This window comes from Blennius ocellaris (assembly GCF_963422515.1).
Source record: "Blennius ocellaris genome assembly, chromosome: 4".
Lineage (NCBI taxonomy): Eukaryota > Metazoa > Chordata > Actinopteri > Blenniiformes > Blenniidae > Blennius > Blennius ocellaris.
The window spans coordinates 32,054,624-32,074,694 of NC_137653.1; the positions used below are offsets into that span (position 1 = coordinate 32,054,624).

General features: G+C 47.7%; 1 protein-coding gene across 1 annotated transcript; it reads left to right on the top strand.

Annotated features, from left to right (window-relative positions):
* Window positions 1–713: 713 nt before the first annotated feature.
* Window positions 714–19,041, top strand: osgn1 (oxidative stress induced growth inhibitor 1). The gene is made up of 8 exons (XM_080495822.1): window positions 714–820; window positions 8,590–8,652; window positions 14,079–14,215; window positions 14,295–14,486; window positions 14,873–14,964; window positions 16,844–17,040; window positions 17,108–17,451; window positions 17,565–19,041. The coding sequence occupies exons 2-8, from the start codon at window positions 8,595–8,597 to the stop codon at window positions 18,084–18,086; spliced, it is 1,542 nt and encodes a 513-aa protein (XP_080351948.1). The 5' UTR covers window positions 714–820; window positions 8,590–8,594; the 3' UTR covers window positions 18,087–19,041.
* Window positions 19,042–20,071: the final 1,030 nt, after the last annotated feature.

Here is a 20,071-nt window from a genome sequence, read left to right on the forward strand (position 1 = left end):
ACCATCAAAAGCTTGAAAAAGTTAAATAAAATTAAATTAAAAAGAATTAAGCAAAAAGAACAAGTAAGCTAGAAAAATGGAAATAAATATTATTTGTGAAGAATTAGAATAGCTTCACTCATATCAATAACAAATGTTAAATACCTGATGAATAAATTACATAAATATTCATTTTCAAGATTTGAGGTTTAGAAAAAAGTGAAATGTTTTGTAAAATGTACACACAATTTATCTAATAGTAGCATAAGAATATGGAGATGAAGTAGTACATTAATGAATTCTGAATGTCGAGAATAAATTGAAAAGTTGAGTTGGAATAATAAAATTGAGTCAAAATAATCCCCCCCAAAAACTACTAAATTAAAACTCCTGATCAAATTCACATTGAAATACCTTCATCACATTTTTGGAGGATTGGGTTTGAAAAATGCCAATACTTCAGAAAACACTCCAATACTTAAGAAGCGAAGCTGGTTTTATTTTAAAATAAAAGCTGAAAGTTTTGACAATAAGAGAGAAGTTGTGTTTCTTTTGTTCTGGAAGGATCGTCTTCTTGAAGAGACGATCTCTGCGCGTCTCCACGGCGCAGCTGCTGAAGGGACGGGGCTTGACGGGGGATGACGCGGGGGCGGGGCGCCCTCTGATTGGCTGTCGCCTCGGACCGCCGGAACCTTATAAAAGCGGCGAAGTGAGATCCGTGGGTCGCAGCTGAAACTCAGCGACGCGCGTGACGCGGAAAGTCAGTCGCCAAGTCCGGGAAGCGAGTTTCTGAGCGGCCGCTGCTGGAGGATCGAGCCGCGGGGAGAGACCGGAGGGACCGGTGAGAGACACACACACACACACACACACACACACACACACACACACACACACACACACACACACACACACACACACACACACACACACACACACACACACACACACACACACACACACGTGTCGTTAAACGGCTTTCTGCAGGAACCGGGGCTCTGCAGGTTTGACCTCCGGACTTCGTACTCTTGCGGGTCACTGCAGGGTGTCCCGGTGTCCCCGGTGGGTGGGTGTCCCGGTGGGTTGGTGTCCCGGTGTCCCCGGTGGGTGGGTGTCCTGGTGTCCCTGGTGGGTGGGTGTCCCCGGTGGGTGGGTGTCCTGGTGTCCCTGGTGAGTTGGTGTCCCCGGTGGGTGGGTGTCCCCGGTGGGTGGATGTCCCCGGTGGGTGGGTGTCCCGGTGTCCCTGGTGGGTGGGTGTCCCCGGTGGGTGGGTGTCCTGGTGTCCCTGGTGGGTGGGTGTCCCCGGTGGGTGGGTGTCCCCGGTGGGTGGGTGTCCTGGTGTCCCTGGTGGGTGGGTGTCCCTGGTGGGTGGGTGTCCCCGGTGGGTGGATGTCCCCGGTGGGTGGGTGTCCTGGTGTCCCTGGTGGGTGGGTGTCCTGGTGTCCCTGGTGGGTGGGTGGATGTCCCCGGTGGGTGGGTGTCCTGGTGTCCCTGGTGGGTGGGTGTCCCCGGTGGGTGGGTGGATGTCCCCGGTGGGTGGGTGTCCTGGTGTCCCTGGTGGGTGGGTGTCCCCGGTGGGTGGGTGGATGTCCCCGGTGGGTGGGTGTCCTGGTGTCCCCGGTGGGTGGGTGTCCCCGGTGGGTGGGTGGGTGTCCCGGTGTCCCTTGGTCCAGGCGTCCAGCATGATGACATATTTGCTAGATTAGCATGTCATGACTCTAATAACAGAGTTTAATGTGAAGCAAGTTTGAACTGCTGAGTTTTAAAGTTCAGTATCTTCAGTCACTTCCTGACTTCTCAAATAGTAAAACTTCACAGAGAAACACGAGGAGTACTGCCAAATATTTCAAGTACTATGTATGGTTTGTAATCTTGTCCTACACAACAACAAGAAACTTTCTGGAGGGTTAGATTTCTTCAAAATACAAACTGATCATTTCAGCCTCTTTTGTTTTCCTCGATTAAGGAGCATCTTCCTCCTCTAACACCAGATTATAGAGCATCTTCCTCCTCTAACACCAGATTATAGAGCATCTTCCTCCTCTAACACCAGATTATAGAGCATCTTCCTCCTCTAACACCAGATTATAGAGCATCTTCCTCCTCTAACACCAGATTATAGAGCATCTTCCTCTTCTAACACCAGATTATAGAGCATCTTCCTCTTCTAACATCAGATTATAGAGCATCTTCCTCTTCTAACATCAGATTATAAAGCATCTTCCTCTTCTAACACCAGATTATAGAGCATCTTCCTCTTCTAACATCAGATTATAGAGCATCTTCCTCCTCTAACACCAGATTATAGAGCATCTTCCTCTTCTAACATCAGATTGTAAAGCATCTTCCTCCTCTAACATCAGATTATAGAGCATCTTCCTCTTCTAACATCAGATTATAGAGCATCTTCCTCCTCGAACATCAGATTATAGAGCATCTTCGTCTTCTAACATCAGATTATAGAGCATCTTCCTCCTCGAACATCAGATTATAGAGCATCTTCCTCCTCGAACATCAGATTATAGAGCATCTTCCTCTTCTAACATCAGATTATAGAGCATCTTCCTCTTCTAACATCAGTTTATAAAGCATCTTCCTTCTCTAACATCAGTTTATAAAGCATCTTCCTTCTCTAACATCAGATTATAGAGCATCTTCCTCCTCGAACATCAGATTATAGAGCACCTTCCTCCTCTAATATCAGATTATAGAGCATCTTCCTCTTCTAACATCAGATTATAGAGCATCTTCCTCTTCTAACATCAGATTATAGAGCATATTCCTCTTCTAACATCAGATTATAGAGCGTCTTCCTCCCCTAACACCAGATTATAGAGCGTCTTCCTCCCCTAACACCAGATTATAGAGCGTCTTCCTCCCCTAACACCAGATTATAGAGCGTCTTCCTCCTCTAACACAGATTATAGAGCGCCTTCCTCCCCTAACACCAGATTATAGAGCGCCTTCCTCCCCTAACACCAGATTATAGAGCGCCTTCCTCCCCTAACACCAGATTATAGAGCGCCTTCCTCCCCTAACATCAGATTATAGAGCGCCTTCCTCCTCTAACACCAGATTATAGAGTGTCTTCCTCCCCTACCATCAGATTATAGAGCGTCTTCCTCCTGTAACGTCAGATTATAGAGCATCTTCAAGTTTAAAGTAAATCGGCTTCAATAACCAGCTAAAAACTAATTATTCTACTTTCAGAACGTTTGTTACTTCAAAACTGACGCTGAATTTGTTTCTGTTTTAATTCACTGGATTGAGTCACTTAATTTCAAAAACTAGTAATTAAACAGTTTTAAGACACAAGCCGTAAAGCTTCCTGGAAAGTTTCTTTTGGAAAATCTTTCTTTTTATTCTATCTTCTATCTTGTTATTTCTTTTCTTTTGTCTTAGATTTCATAAAGCACATTACATGAGTGTTTCCTTGATTAACCAGCATAGAGCAGCACAAGGTCTCAGACTGGATCAGAGCGAAACAACGATTTCAGCCTTTCTTCTATTGTCGTGGAAACGAACATCGTTTTCAATACGTTGCTCCGGAAACGTGCGTCGTTTTCAATACGTTGCTCTGGAAACGGAAATCGTTTTCAATACGTTGCTCTGGAAACGTGCGTCGTTTTCAATACGTTGCTCTGGAAACGGACATCGTTTTCAATACGTTACTCGGGAAACTGACATCGTTTTCCATACGTTGCTCCGGAAACGGACATCGTTTTCCATACATTGCTCCGGAAACTGACATCGTTTTCAATACGTTGCTCTGGAAACGGACATCGTTTTCAATACGTTGCTCTGGAAACGGACATCGTTTTCAATACGTTGCTCTGGAAACGGACATCGTTTTCCATACGTTGCTCTGGAAACGGACATCATTTTCAATACGTTGCTCTGGAAACGGACATCGTTTTCCATACGTTGCTCCGGAAACTGACATCGTTTTCAATACGTTGCTCTGGAAACGGACATCATTTTCAATACGTTGCTCTGGAAACGGACATCGTTTTCCATACGTTGCTCCGGAAACTGACATCGTTTTCAATACGTTGCTCTGGAAACGGACATCATTTTCAATACGTTGCTCTGGAAACGGACATCGTTTTCCATACATTGCTCTGGAAACGGACATCGTTTTCAATACGTTGCTCTGGAAACGGACATCGTTTTCAATACGTTGCTCTGGAAACGGACATCGTTTTCAATACGTTGCTCTGGAAACGGACATCGTTTTCCATACATTGCTCTGGAAACGGACATCGTTTTCCATACATTGCTCTGGAAACGGACATCGTTTTCCATACATTGCTCTGGAAACGGACATCGTTTTCAATACGTTGCTCTGGAAACGGACGTCGTTTTCAATACGTTGCTCTGGAAACGGACATCGTTTTCAATACGTTGCTCTGGAAACGGACGTCGTTTTCAATACGTTGCTCCGGAAACGGACATCGTTTTCCATACGTTGCTCTGGAAACGGACGTCGTTTTCAATACGTTGCTCTGGAAACGGACGTCGTTTTCAATACGTTGCTCTGGAAACGCTAAACTTTTCTCAAACAAAAGCAAGAATGATGCGTTTCAAATATCAAATATTGATCATGTGCTGCTTTATTTTGAAAACCGAACACTGCAGAGCTCTGATCTGATCTGAGCTCAGTGGAGGTTAAGGAGAGGAGAAGTAGAGTAAAGGTCAGTGGAAGGAGGCGGAGCTCCAGCTCTCCTCCAGGTCATGTGACGTCCACCAGCTCATTTTCAAACTCCTCCAGAGGAAGTGTGAGCTTGATTGTCACTGAGAGAAGTGCAGCAACTTCCTCCTTTTTGCAGAAAGAAACTTTCCAGATGTTTCTCTGCGGACGAGGGAACGAACCCCCACGGTTCTAAAGAGAAGAACCTGCTGGTGTCTCTGTGGATGAGGGAACGAACCCCCACGGTTCTAAAGAGAAGAACCTGCTGGTGTCTCTGAACACCTCCTCGCTTCAGGAACTCCTGCTGCTCAGACTGATGAGCTAAAGCATGTTTTTTTTAATAAAGAGTACAAATAGAGAATATTTTAGACTTGAAAAAGGTAAATGTTACTGCAGTTTTTAACTTTTTTCCCCTTTTAGATCTCAATGCAAAACAACAATGATAATAAACCTTGTGTTAGTAGAGGAATACTCAAAGTATCAGGAAATACTGCATATTTTATTAAAGTACATTTATCTCACCCATCAACTACCAAGAGTTTAAAGTTGTTTTATTTATTATTAGAAAATAATGAACCAGGTAATTTCTGCACTATTGAGCTCAACTGAATATGAGTCACGCACCAAGTTTAAAAAGAAAAGAAAGGTTGGAGTTCCATGATGCACTTGAACGCATCACCCTGAACCAGTAAAAATCCAGAAATTAGCCGTGTCATTGTTTAATCCGTACGGTTCACAGCGTGTGGAAAAGATGAGTGTCTTGTCTGGACATTACGGTAAATCTCTACATGAAGGATTTTGAAAAAACACCAGCGTTCTCATGAAGTATTTGCTGACTGAGTGTTGCTGGTTTGAAGCTTTAGTTATTTGTGATCACTTGATACTGAGCAGTGGACCAACATGTCCTCTTAGCCGTTATGTCTCACCTGCCATCATGTTTGACTGCAGGACAAACGTCCTCATGCACCCACTGAAAATGCTGAACTTTCATTTCCTGTTGTTTATACGACGGCAGAAAACACAACTTTCTGAAAACGCTCGTGTTAAATCTCCATGGAGACGCCATGCAGACCGTAATAATACAACATGCTACTTTTATTTTGACGGTTGCCCTGATAACAATCTAGCTTGGTACTTTTATTTTGATAGTCACCATAATTCCAATACTCCCCCTCCCCTCATCTGTCCCCCTCTTCTCCTCTCCTCGTCTCTCACTCGTCCTCCCCTCCGCCCTCACTCGTCCTCTCCTTGTCTCTCGCTCCTCCTCCCCTCCCCTCCTCTTTCGCTCCTCTCTCGCTCCCCTCCCCTCCTCTCTCGCTCCTCCCCTGCCCTCCTCTCCTCGTCTCTCGCTCGTCCTCCTCTCACCTCGTCTGTGTCGGCTTGTGTAATCATGACTCGGCAGATTTCCCCCGCCCCGTGACATCATGCTGTATATTACACTGTTTGCAGAGTGGGGGAAATGGAGGTTAGTGTATTAACCCCTTCCTGCCCACTCAGTCCCCTGGACGATCCAGGTTCATGGTGACATTTAGATCAGTTCTTTATCATCATGATAGAAAAGAGATAAACAGACGTGATGTGTGTGAAGTTCTATTAGAAAATGAATGAGGTCAGCTGGTCAGTGTTCCCTGGACGTTTGGTTCCTTTCTCAAGTGTCGTCTTCACTTCTCTTGATTCGGCTGCTGAGATTAAATGTTGTAGTATTTCTACTCTGGGGCTGTTCCTGTTAGTGGACTGTAGGGCGGTGCTATTCACTCTACTAAGGAACCGTTTCCACCTTTTCAAGGTAAAATCATCAACTTTCCTTCAGGTATTGGTGTCTGCTTACACTACTGAAAACACAACTCTTTCAAAATACTGAATCTCCGTGGACACTGGAGATTATACTGCGTGTGTTCACAATGTCTGGAATAACTAGTAGTTCTGCACATGCTCAGTAGACAATAGAATAGAATTCAACTTTGTCATTGCACATGTCATGCAAGCCAACGAAATGCAGTTTGCATCCATCCAGAAATGCTTTTAACAAAATATAATATATTACAAATGTACACTATAACTAAATATATGCATATGGTTATAAATATATGTAGCTATAAACATGCTGTAGAACTCTAACTATTGTGTACAGTGTGACTATCTGTCCAGTATTGGCAGTAGTGCAGTGGGATATAAAGTACAGGTAGTTGTGAGTGTTGACGTGGTTCTCATGTCAGGAGGTGTGATGGTAGATCAGTGTGAGTGTTGACGTGGTTCTCATGTCAGGAGGTGTGATGGTAGATCACGTGGTTCTCATGTCAGGAGGTGTGATGGTAGATCAGTGTGAGTGTTGACGTGGTTCTCATGTCAGGAGGTGTGATGGTAGATCAGTGTGAGTGTTGACGTGGTTCTCATGTCAGGAGGTGTGATGTGATGGTAGATGAACAGTGGTTGTCCAGCCGGACATGTTGAGGCCGGCTGGACAGGAAGTCCAGTAACCAGCTGCACATGAGGGAACTGATGCCGAGGTCTGTGACTTTTGATGAGTTTCGCTTGAGGCTTGATGGGTTGGACTTTTTGGGTCTCGGGACGATGGAGGTGGACTTGAAGCAGGTCGGTACCACAGGTCGGTACCACAGCACGGACTAAGGACAGGTTGAATATGTCCGTCAGCACTCCTGCCAGTCCCCAGGACACGCTCTGAGAACACGTCCAGGGAGGCCATCAGGACCCCCCTTTTGGACATTAATCCTGCTCAGCACCGCTCTTCCTCCGGCGGGGGAGAGAGTCAGTGGTTTGTGGTCTGGAGTCACATCTGCCATGGTGGCAGTTGTTGGGTTCCCCCTCTCAAGACGAGCTGGAAGTTGTTGAGCTTGTTGAGGAAGGAGGCGGAGGAGGGGTTGATGGTCCTGAGGTCTGTGCTGATCTGGACTCTTTGCCACATACGTCAGGGGTTGGAGTTGGAGAAGTGTTCTTCTTCCTTCCCTTTGCAGTGGTGTTTGGCCTTTTTGAAGGCCCTCTTCAGCTGGGCCCTGGCTGCACTGCAGGCCTGTGCTTCCTGGACCTGAAGGCCTGTTGCATCCTGGTTCATCCAAGGCTTCTGGTCTGGTCCATGTTGACCTGGATCTGAATCTGCTTTGTTAATAACAACCATGTTTCCTCTTGGTATCATTATTCCTGGCCTGGGGACTTTTATGTTGACATTTTGACTTTTTATTATCTATTTTATTTCTCCATAACAACAACCCGACTTGGTGGTTTTATTTTGACAGTCACCATAATAACAATCCAACTTGATGGTTTTATTTTGACAGTCACCATAATAACAACCCAACTTGGTTTTATTTTGATAGTCACCATAATAAAAATCCAACTTAGTGGTTTTATTTTGATAGTCACCGTAATAACAACTCATCTTGGAATAGGACAGTGGACTGTGTGGCTCTATGCATATTCAGCCTTTAACCAGACGTTCTCGGTACGTCACTCTGTTGATGTCTTAGATTCTACAGAAACTGTCTTGTTAAATTTGAGATCATCTGGCAATTACCGATTGAAAAGCTCAGTTAAAGGAGCATTTTTTTAAATTTAGCATCTCATGTTGGCCGATCACATTTGTCTTCATATCTTGAACATTACATACCTCCTGAAGGCAACCAGCCAGAAGTCTAAACTGTAGTTTAACAGCGCGGCTCCGTCAATAATGACAATTAAATGATGACAGTGAATGAACAACGTTAAGTCGATGAACAAGAGTTTCATAGAAACTATGGTTGATAACTGCTGCATTAAGTATAATAGAGGTGCAAAACTAAGGATATGAAATACAACTTTGCAAACGGCATTTATCTAATGGTATTAGAATTAAATCAAAGTGAAGGAAACTGGTGCTTCTTAATCACAACCATTGTTTAATTAAAATGCTTCTTTCTTCCTGTTTGCAGATAAAATGAATCTTGATGATAAAGAAAATCTGTGCGGAGACGTTCTACCAGTGGTGATCATCGGTAAGAAACATATTATACTTTATCGTTTAAGAAACACGTTATACTTTATTGTTTAAGAAACACGTTATACTTTATTGTTTAAGAAACACGTTATACTTGGTTTGTCTCTCTTCTCTTCTTTTCCTATGAGGAGCTCTACTATAGCGTCAGTGGACGTGAAGGAGGGAGGGACAGGCAGAAGAAGGCTCTCATCTCAGAGATGGTGAAAACATAGATGTGCTGTTCCTCCAGGAAACACACACCGTCTGCTCAGACGAAACAGACTGGGGTCTATGGTTGGGGGGGGGGGGGGGGGGGACTCTGCTGGAGCAGACAGAGTCAATCTATTGACTTTGTTAAAGGACAAACTGGCAGACCATCACCACATTGTTCTAGGGGGGGGGACTTTAACTGCACCTTAGTCTTCACCATGGACAGGATTGGAGAAGAGCCACACCCCCAATCAGCTCAGACCCTCAGAACAGCTGTGACCCAACTGGACCTGGTGGACTCCTTCAGAGTAAAACATCCACAATCCAGAGAGTACACCTGGGTCAGGATCAGTAACAACCAGGTGAGAGCAGCTAGGTTAGACAGGTTCTACCTCTCTAGCTCTCTCAGACCCAGAATCCTCAGCTGTAGCATCAGTCCAGTTGGTTTTAGTGACCACCACTTCATCATAGTCCAGATAATAACTTCTCCAGGTCAACGGGTCAAGTCCTGCTGGCATTTTAATAACGGGCTACTTCAAGACAGTTTCTTCTGTCAGGCCTTTCAACAATTCTGGCTTAGCTGGAAAAGCAAAAAACATAAATATATCACATTTCAGCTCCCAAAGGCACGGATCCGGGTTTTCTGTCAACAGTACACCTCCTTCTCTTCAGCTAGGGTAAAGGCTGAAATAAGGACCCTGGAGCAGAACATAAGTAACATAGAGAAGGGTCTAAACAGGGACACAGGTACCACCACTGGCCCCCTGCTGAGGGAGAAACGGATGGAGCTGAGCTCACTCCTGCAGGAGAGAGTTAAAGGAGCTCTGGTTCGATCCCGTTTCCTGCAGCTGAAAGCTCCTTCTTCTTCAACCTGGAGAGGTCGGTAGCAGAGAGGAAGCTGATGACCAGCCTGAAGCTCCCAGGGGGGAGAGTCGCCACCGATCCAGCCGAGATGAGGACCCATGCAGTGGACTTCTACTCTGAGCTGTTTGCCGCCGAGTCCTGTGACCTGAAGAGCCGGGCGGAGCTCCTGGAGGGTCTTCCTCAGCTCAGCCCAGGGGAACAGACTGCTCTGGACGAAGGGCTGTCATTGGAGGAGTTGACTGCGGCGGTCCACCAGTTGTCATCGGGCCGAGCTCCGGGGATCGACGGGCTCACCACGGACTTCTTCAAGAGGTTCTGGAGTATCCTGGGCCATGATCTACATGGGGTCCTCCTGGAGAGCAATAGAACTGGCTCCCTTCCAGTGTCGTGCCAGAGGGCGGTACTTTCCCTGCTGCCAAAGAAGGGCGACCTGGCCTTGCTAAAGAACTGGAGGCCAGTAGCTCTGCTCTGTACAGACTATAAGATCCTGTCCAGAGCCCTGTCCAACAGACTGAAGGAGGTGCTGGGTAACATCATCCAGTCTGACCAGAGCTACTGTGTCCTGGACAGGACGATGATGGACAACATTTTCTTAATTGGAGACGTGGTTGATGTATGTGATGGTTTTAATGTAAACACGGGTGTCATTTCCTTGGATCAGGAAAAAGCGTTTGACAGGGTGGATCACTCCTATTTGTTTTCTACACTTAGAGGTTTTGGTTTTGGTGACGGGTTCGTGTCCTGGGTGAAGCTTTTGTATTTTAATGCTCAGTGTTTGTTGAAGGTTGGGGTGGGGCTGAGCCGGCCCATCCCTGTATGGGGGGGCATTAGACAGGACTGTCCCATTTCTGGACAGTTGTAGAATTTGGCCATCGAGCCTCTGCTGTGTGGGTTGAGGGGTCGGCTCAGATGGCTCTCTTTGCTCAAGTCCTGCGGCTTCCAGAGTCCTCTCTTTCTTTCTGCTTATGCAGACAATATAAATGTTTTGTGTCCGGTCAAGAGGATGTGGGGGGTTTACAGGACACCTTTGCGTTATACGAGAATGTGACCTCTGCACGAGTGAACTGGGGGAAGAGCGAGGCTCTGCTGCTGGGTCAGTGGAGGGAGCAGACGATTCCCAGTGTGCCTGGGGGGCTGGAATGGAAGAGGGAGGGGTTGAAAGTACTAGGAGTGTTTGTGGGGACTGAGGCATTCAAACTCAAGAACTGGGAAGGGGTTCAGGAGAAAGTGTGCGCTCGGTTGTCTAAATGGAGGTGGTTGCTACCTCAGCTGTCGTACAGGGGGAGAGTTCTGGTGATCAATAGCTTGGTTGCCTCGACGCTCTGGCATAAACTCATCACCTTGACACCACCGAGAGGCCTGGTTGAAGACATCCAGAGGACGGTCCTGGACTTCTTCTGGTCGGGTTATCATTGGGTCCAGGCAGCAGCTCTGTACCTGCCAGTGGCTGAGGGGGGTCAGGGACTGATTGACCTAAAGTCAAGAATGGCCTCCTTCAGACTGCAAACAGCTCAAAGACTGCTCTACGGCTGTGGTCCGGGCTGGTTGAGCACAGCTCGACTGCTCCTGGGGAGAGTGGGGAACCTGGGGCTCGGAAAGCAGCTCTTCCTGATGAAGGCTGAAGGACTGGACCTGGCTGGGAGCACCCCCTTTTACAACTCAGTGCTACAAGCCTGGAAAATCCTGAGGGTCCAACGTGAAGCCTTCCAGACTCCCGGCATGTGGCTGTTCGAGGAGCCTCTGTTCAACATCCATCCATCCATTTTCTGCCGCTTATCCAGGGCTGGGTCACAGAGGCAGCAGTCCGAGCAGAGTTGCCCAGACTTCCCTCACCCCAGACTCTTCCTCCAGCTTCTGGTGGCACCCCAAGGCGTTCCCAGGCCAGCCGAGAGACATAGTCCCTCCAGCGTGTCCTAGGTCTGCCCCGAGGCCTCCTACCGGAGGAACATGCCCAGAATACCTCCCTAGGGAGGCGTCCGGGGGGCATCTGAAACAGGTGCTGGAGCCACCTCAGCTGTTCCTCTGGATGTGGAGGAGCAGCGGCTCTACTCCGAGCTCCTCCCTGGTGACTGAGCTCCTCACCCTATCTCTAAGGGTGACTGAGCTCCTCACCCTATCTCTAAGGGTGACTGAGCTCCTCACCCTATCTCTAAGGGTGACTGAGCTCCTCACCCTATCTCTAAGGGTGACTGAGCTCCTCACCCTATCTCTAAGGGTGACTGAGCTCCTCACCCTATCTCTAAGGGTGAGGAGCTCCTCACCCTATCTCTAAGAGTGACTGAGCTCCTGTCCTCCAGGAAGATTGACAAGGAGAAACCAAAACAAGACATGCCCACCAATGTGCCAAGGAGCCTCTTCTCTGCTCTCTCAGTCTCTGCTGCTTCACATTGAACTGCTGTTTTTGTTGTTCCACATCTGTTTTCACCTTCATGTCCACTGGAGAAAATGTGTTTTCACCATCATGTCCACTGGAGAAAATGTGTTTTCACCATCATGTCCACTGGAGAAAATGTGTTTTCACCTTCATGTCCACTGGAGAAAATGTGTTTTCAGGTACCAGTATGGTTCCTCACTATTTGTCTTGTGGAAGAAGCAGCACAGCGGCCAATGTGGCTGGACTTGTTCTTTTCCACAAACACTGTTTGTTTGTGAGCGACTCTTCACCAAAGAAGCTTCCAGAACTACGGTACTTTGAAACTGGACTTACTCAGAAGCTCATCTTGAATCTTTTCACGAGAGGTGGTGCTGAGAGTCATGGTTCCAGGAGCAGAAGATGGTGAGAGTCATGGTTCCAGGAGCAGAAGATGGTGAGAGTCATGGTTCCAGGAGCAGAAGATGGTGAGAGTCATGGTTCCAGGAGCAGAAGATAGTGAGAGTCATGGTTCCAGGAGCAGAAGATGGTGAGAGTCATGGTTCCAGGAGCAGAAGATGGTGAGAGTCATGGTTCCAGGAGCAGAAGATAGTGAGAGTCGTAGTTCCAGGAGCAGAAGATGGTGAGAGTCATGGTTCCAGGAGCAGAAGATGGTGAGAGTCATGGTTCCAGGAGCAGAAGATAGCGAGAGTCGTAGTTCCAGGAGCAGAAGATAGTGAGAGTCGTAGTTCCAGGAGCAGAAGATGGTGAGAGTCATGGTTCCAGGAGCAGAAGATGGTGAGAGTCATGGTTCCAGGAGCAGAAGATGGTGAGAGTCATGGTTCCAGGAGCAGAAGATAGTGAGAGTCATGGTTCCAGGAGCAGAAGATAGTGAGAGTCATGGTTCCAGGAGCAGAAGATAGTGAGAGTCATGGTTCCAGGAGCAGAAGATAGTGAGAGTCGTAGTTCCAGGAGCAGAAGAAGATGCTGAGTCGGTATAGCAGACATGAAACTGTTTCTAGAACGGACAAAGAACAAAAAAGTTGTTTGTGTAAAAGACTATTTTCCAGACACTACGGTTCCTGAACATGGCCAGAGTCCACATGAAGGTCACAGGAGGGGGGTGGGGTGCTCAAAGGAGGGGGGGTTAATGGTTAATTGATGGATTTGCATGATTTTAAAAATTTTTATGAAAGTGTTTTTAAAGTTCACAATGTTTTAAATGATTGAATTGCTCCTGCTGCTTCCTTCACTGGCTGTTGGTGGAACCTCCTGTTGGGAGGTGGGACTGGACCTCCTGTTGGGGGGCCAGACTGAACCTCCTGGACTGTTGACACCAGGACTCCAACTCACACAGGCACCACCAGTACCGTTACACCTAAGACCCTGGTTCACACCGAGAATCCTGATCCACACAGTTGGGGAGCTTTAAAAAGCTGTGGTGATGCTGATCTCCTCCAACCGAGGTCGGTACTCCTGGTCCTCTTGGTCCGCTGGTCCTCCTGGTGCACCTGGTTCTTCTGGTCCTCCTGGTACACTTGGTTCTTCTGGTCCTCCTGGTACACCTGGATCTTCTGGTCCATCACGCAGAACGTTTATCGAGGAAATGGATGAAGAGACTGTCTGTGGGCCAATCTGTGGAGGAGGTGCAGTGTGGGGGAGGAACCCAATGACCCAGTGCACTTTTTCCTTGTTTTACTGGTCTTCCAAGGTTCTGAACTGGTACTGACCCGGGTGGAGGTCTGGCAGACTGTTCTGAACTGGTACTGACCCGGGTGGACTGTGTCCACTGGAGGGACACACCCTAGACTGATGGAGCATCAAAGCCTGACTCAGACTGAGCTGAACAGCAGGACAGATGTTTTTGACCCCATGGAACATGTTGAGATATGAGCTGGTCTTTTTATATGCCTGGAATCGACTTTGTAAATGTTCTAGGTTGAAACAGTGACTGAATATGACATGTATTGTATGACATAAGTGTTGTTAACAATAAAATAAAACATCTCTCTGTTCCCCAGGTAACGGCCCATCTGGGATCTGTCTGTCGTACCTGCTGTCAGGACACACCCCCTACCTGTGCCCCGGGGCGTCGCACCCCAACTCGCTGCTGCAGAGCAAGCTGAGTGAGCAGCCTCACCTGTCGCTGCTGGAGCAGGTAACAGGAAGTGGAGGGAGTCACCTGAGCACTACGTCTGTTCGCTGTGGGATGGCAGCTGATGCCTCTGTGTCTGCAGGACCTGGAGTACCTGTGTGAAGGTCTGGAGGGACGCTCGTCCAATCCCGTGGCGGTGCTCTTTGATTCGCTGCTGCTGCCCAACAGCGACTTGGGGTGGGACCTGACCTCGTCGCTGGAGTGGCGCTACAAGCCGGAGCGAGCCATCCCACACCTGGTGCTGGGGAAGGGCCTTCCGGGAGGAGCCTGGCATGTACGCGCCTGTACTCTGGCTCTACTCTCTGCTCTTAATCTGATAGTCCCACTGAAAGTGGCTTCTGTTTCCTGGACATGGGTCCAAGTAGCAAGCTGTCCTCCATTGTTTGTTGACATGCAGCATAACGACAAATGTTTCTTATGTCTTAAAATCACATTAGATTATTGCTAAATTCCTTCTGAACAATTTTAATCCAGAAACAAAAACATGAGGAAAAGAATGCAGGAGCTCAGTTTCTTCTTCAATTCCTGACGATGTTGTGACTTCATGTTCAACAGCAGAGTGACATCATGACGGCGATGATGTCACTCTGCAGAGGGTTTCAGTGGGGGGCAGAGTGCTGCGGTCCAACACTCTCACCACACTGTTGTTGTTGTTCTCAGGCGATGGAAGGATCCATGCTGACTCTCAGCCTGGCCAACTGGATGGAGCTGCCTGGACTCAAACTCAAGGACTGGATGAGAGACAAGCGCAGGTCAGAGCAGTGAAGACCTGAAAGCCTTCACCTCACACTTGTCCATCTTCTAAATCCCCTCAGACAGGGGTCTCCACCCCGGTCCTGGAGCCCTCCATGTTCTCCATGTTGTCCACCTTCTCCGCATTCTACATGTTCTCCATGTCGGTCCTGGATCTGCAGCCCTCCATGTTCTCCATGATGTTCACATTCTACATGTTCTCCACCCTGGTCCTGGAGCTGCAGCCCTCCATGTTCTCCATGTTCTCCAGTCTCCCAGCTTCAACAGATGCTTCAGTGAGTAGCAGCTTCTCAGGCTTCCTGAAGAACTCGGTGAGGAATCATCAGGATGTTCAGGTGTGTTGAAGCAGGGAGACATGGAGAACATGGAGGACATGGAGACATGGAGAACATGGACACATGGAGAACATTCAGGGCTGCAGCTCCAGGACACCCCTGGTCTAAATCATGTTAAGGTCTCCAGAGAAACAGCGGAGTGTTGAACCATGTGCCGCCTCACATGTAGACATGGACACATGTAGACATGGACACATGTAGACATGGACACAAAGCAGCAGTGGTGACACATTAAAGCTGCCTGAGGCTCCTTGAGAACAGTTTTGTTTGGGACTCGGGGTGAAAGAGGCCCCTGATGGCGGATCAATGTCGAGGTGAAGATCTAAACCTGGAACATCCCACTGAATCTGATGAGATCCTTGTTCTTCACCTCGAAACCACCTCAGACTGGAAAAGTCCCTCAGCTTGTCAACCTCAGGATCAGGTTCACTGAAATCCTTCAAAATAAAGTGTCCAGAATGTTCCCTGGTGTTGCTGAACCAGTCCTGGGAGGTGGTGAGACGAGGGGCTGCTCCTCCTGTTCGTCCCACCTCTGCTAATGACTCCTGGCTTTATAGGGACCACCGCCGCCATCCTGCAGCTCAGTGGAAGTATGGCACTTCAAGGGATAGAAGTGGATAAATACCTTGCTTTCCTTACATTGTAAGTGTGTCTGCAGGGAGCTTCAGCTGAGGTGACAGGGAGAGACAGACAAAGCTTGTTCTCTCCATTTGTTTTGCAAACGACTTCAGTCCAGCTGAAGCTCCATATTTACATAGAGGGACATTCAGTTCTGATCCGAGTGGCTCACCCTAATCCTAATCTCTACGTTTGTTTATGTTTCAAACTCTTTCTTTTCAATAATTTATTCTCCCAAAATGCAATTTGTAACATCTGGTACGCTTCTAGAATCTTCCTCCTCTAACACCAGATTATAGAGCATCTTCCTTCTCTAACACCAGATTATAGAGCATCTTCCTCCTCTAACACCAGATTATAGAGCATCTTCCTCCTCTAATATCAGATTATAGAGCATCTTCCTCCTCTAACACCAGATTATAGAGCATCTCCCTCCTCTAACACCAGATTATAGAGCATCTCCCTCCTCTAACACCAGATTATAGAGCATCTCCCTCCTATAACACCAGATTATAGAGCATCTTCCTCCTCTAATATCAGATTATAAAGCATCGTCCTCCTCTAATATCAGATTATAGAGCATCTTCCTCCTCTAATATCAGATCATAGAGCATCTTCCTCCTCTAATATCAGATTATAGAGCATCTTCCTCCTCTAATATCAGATCATAGAGCATCTTCCTCCCCTAACACCAGATCATAGAGCATCTTCCTCCTCTAACATCAGATTATAGAGCATCTTCCTCCTCTAACATCAGATTATAGAGCATCACAGTAAGGCACATTGAAGCAGGACACACTGAGGGAGGCTGTAACAAGGAGTCAGAAGTAACTTTCTGAAGTAAGGAGTTACAGTAACTACTAGACGGGAACAAGTGAGTTTCAGTAACACGCATCACGTTTGATTTGCGTTTTTCTTGGTTTAGGAATTTGCGCAACGACCGAGCGACACCGGCGGAGATCGCCTCCTACTACCAGCACTACGTGTCCCAGATGTCGCTGGAGCAGAACTTCGCCTATGGCGCCACCGTCACCTCCGTCAGCAGACAGCCCGGCCGGGACGGCTCGCCGCCCTGCTGGAGGGTGTCGGGACTGCAGCGGAGAGAGAGCGAGGAGCCGGGAGGTACGGGGGTTCCGGGGGGCCGCCGCCGCCTCACGCCATCCGTCTGACCTGCTTCTACCTCTTGCAGATGGTCCGTCTGTTCACCAGGAGGCGCCGTTCTCCCTGCTGGCCCACAGCGTGGTTCTGGCCACCGGCACGCATGACATCCCGGCCCGTCTGGGCGTGGAGGGCGAGGCGCTGCCCTTCGTCAGCCACTCCTTCTGGGAGCTGGAGGCCGCCATCTCCCGTGGCGAGCTGGACCAGTCCTCGGACCCGGTGCTGGTGGTGGGGGCGGGGCTGACGGCGGCAGACGCCGTGCTGGCGACGCACCACCTCAACACGCCCGTCTACCATGCCTTCAGACGCTCCGTGGCCGACCCGGGGCTCATCTTTAACCAGTTGCCCAAGCTGCTGTACCCGGAGTACCACAAGGTAATGGATTACTCCTGGGAAACAAAACGACGACCACGGCGGCAACCTCCAGGTCGTGTCTTGTTTGTTTTCCTGATCCTGAGATGTGGCTGATCCAGACTGTCTCGGTCCAGGTCCATCAGATGATGACTCAGCAGCAGCACCAGCCCACCGGCCCCCCCTCGCCGCCCCCTCCCCCCTCTTCCTACCCCGGCTACCTGAGCTTCCCGCGTCACCGAGTCGTGGCGTTCCAACCCGACCGCAAGTGCATCCTGGAATCGGACTCGGGCGAGCGCACGGCGGTGCAGGTCTCCAAGGCGCTGGTTCTGATCGGCGCCCACCCCAACCTGTCCTTCCTGCGGGACAAGGGCCGCCCACTGGCCGTCCACCCCGACCAGCCCGTCACGTGTCGGAGGAACCCCATCGAGGTCGACCCCTTCACCAACCAGGTGGCGGCGGCCGAGGGCCCGGGCCTATACGCCATGGGCCCGCTGGTCGGCGAGAACTTTGTGAGGTTCCTGAAGGGCGGGGCCCTCGCCATTGCCAGTGACCTGGCCAAGAGGCGGAGCCACGGAGGCAGAGGGGACAGCGGGCTGGACGCACCGACGGACCGATGGGTGGAGCGACAGGCGGAGGTCTGCGTTCTAGACTCGTAGCAGAGCCTCCCGGTCGGGGATCGAACAATCCACATGCTGAGGCGCCACGAGAAGCACGGCGTCCAAGACGTCGGGACGTTCATCACCTGAAGGACTGGTTGATGGTTCAAACCCGCTCCCGGTCGCTCACTGGCCTCATTGTCTATTTGATCACTTTCAGTTCAGCTCCAATGAATCAATCAACTTTAGAATGACACTAAATAAGATATGAGGTTTACTGACATTAAAAGATCCAAATTCCACTGATGATGTCATTTGACACATAGTGAAGAAATGATACAATATTGTAATATCTGGACAGGATGACGAGGAATAATGATTGAAACTTTTAAAAACTGATCTGCTTCTCACCAGCAGATTCTACATTTAAACAGATTTTATCTCTACAGATGTTATTTATGAGGTAAGTGGTGTGTTTGCATGTCGCTTGTGTCTCCTTTCCACCCTCAGCAGTTTATCCTCACGTTCACTGAAAACATGTCATTGTCATGAAAAGGAGACAAAGGAAATAGGTGAATACACGCGCTGTATAATTTCTATATTTTATAGTAATATAAGAGGAATCATGTACTTTGAACTTTATATCCTGGTTGTTAAACTGATTTTGTAAGTAGGAAATTCACTGTGATGTGGAATGAGAAGAGAGTTGAGTGTTGAAGATGCAGACCACTGAGTGGAGAAAGAAGTGTTTAGCGTGACAATTGTCCATCAGAGCCTTAACTACTGAACGGTCACTGACCTGAACCACTGGCCTCCTGTTCAGCTGAATCAGCACATTTCTCTACCTTTCCTCTGGTGAGGTCACACCACATCGCCTGCCCTTCATTCTTTTACACACTTTGTTTGTTTTTTCTTCTGTTAGTAAATCTGGTGCTTCTATTTTTCTATGATTTTTCACTAAATACCATGCAGCTTTGTACATGTTTGATATGTATCAATAAAATTTTATACTTTACTCAGGAGAAGTATTTGAATATAGAGTAGAACCTGTGAGGAGCAACACGTCACTGTTTAACACTGTTAACACACTTGACTGTTAACACACTTGACTGTTTAACACACTTGACTGTTTAACACACTTGACTGTTTAACACACTTGACTGTGAACACACTTGACTGAACACACTTGACTGTGAACACACTTGACTGTGAACACACTTGACTGTGAACACACTTGACTGTTAACACACTTGACTGTTTAACACACTTGACTGTTTAACGCACTTGACTGTTTAACACACTTGACTGTTTAACACACTTGACTGTTAACACACTTGACTGTTTAACACACTTGACTGTTTAACACACTTGACTGTTAACACACTTGACTGTTTAACACACTTGACTGTTTAACACACTTGACTGTTTAACACACTTGACTGGTTAACACACTTGACTGTTAACACACTTGACTGGTTAACACACTTGACTGTTAACACACTTGACTGGTTAACACACTTGACTGTTTAACACACTTGACTGTTAACACACTTGACTGTTTAACACACTTGACTGTTTAACACACTTGACTGTTAACACACTTGACTGTTTAACACACTTGACTGTTTAACACACTTGACTGTTAACACACTTGACTGTTTAACACACTTGACTGTTTAACACACTTGACTGTTAACACACTTGACTGGTTAACACACTTGACTGTTTAACACACTTGACTGTTAACACACTTGACTGTTAACACACTTGACTGTTAACACACTTGACTGTTTAACACACTTGACTGTTTAACACACTTGACTGTTTAACACACTTGACTGTTTACACACTTGACTGTTTACACACTTGACTGTTTACACACTTGACTGTTAACACACTTGACTGTTTAACACACTTGACTGTTTAACACACTTGACTGTTTAACACACTTGACTGTTAACACACTTGACTGTTTAACACACTTGACTGTTTAACACACTTGACTGTTTAACACACTTGACTGTTTAACACACTTGACTGTTAAC

Bases quoted from the DNA above. Each gene is read 5' to 3' on its own strand.
- osgn1 (XM_080495822.1), top strand. From the start codon at position 8,595: ATGAATCTTGATGATAAAGAAAATCTGTGCGGAGACGTTCTACCAGTG. The intron at 14,965-16,843 runs GTCAGAGCAGTG...TTCTTGGTTTAG, and splicing joins TGGATGAGAGACAAGCGCAG to GAATTTGCGCAACGACCGAG. The intron at 17,452-17,564 runs GTAATGGATTAC...GTCTCGGTCCAG, and splicing joins TGTACCCGGAGTACCACAAG to GTCCATCAGATGATGACTCA.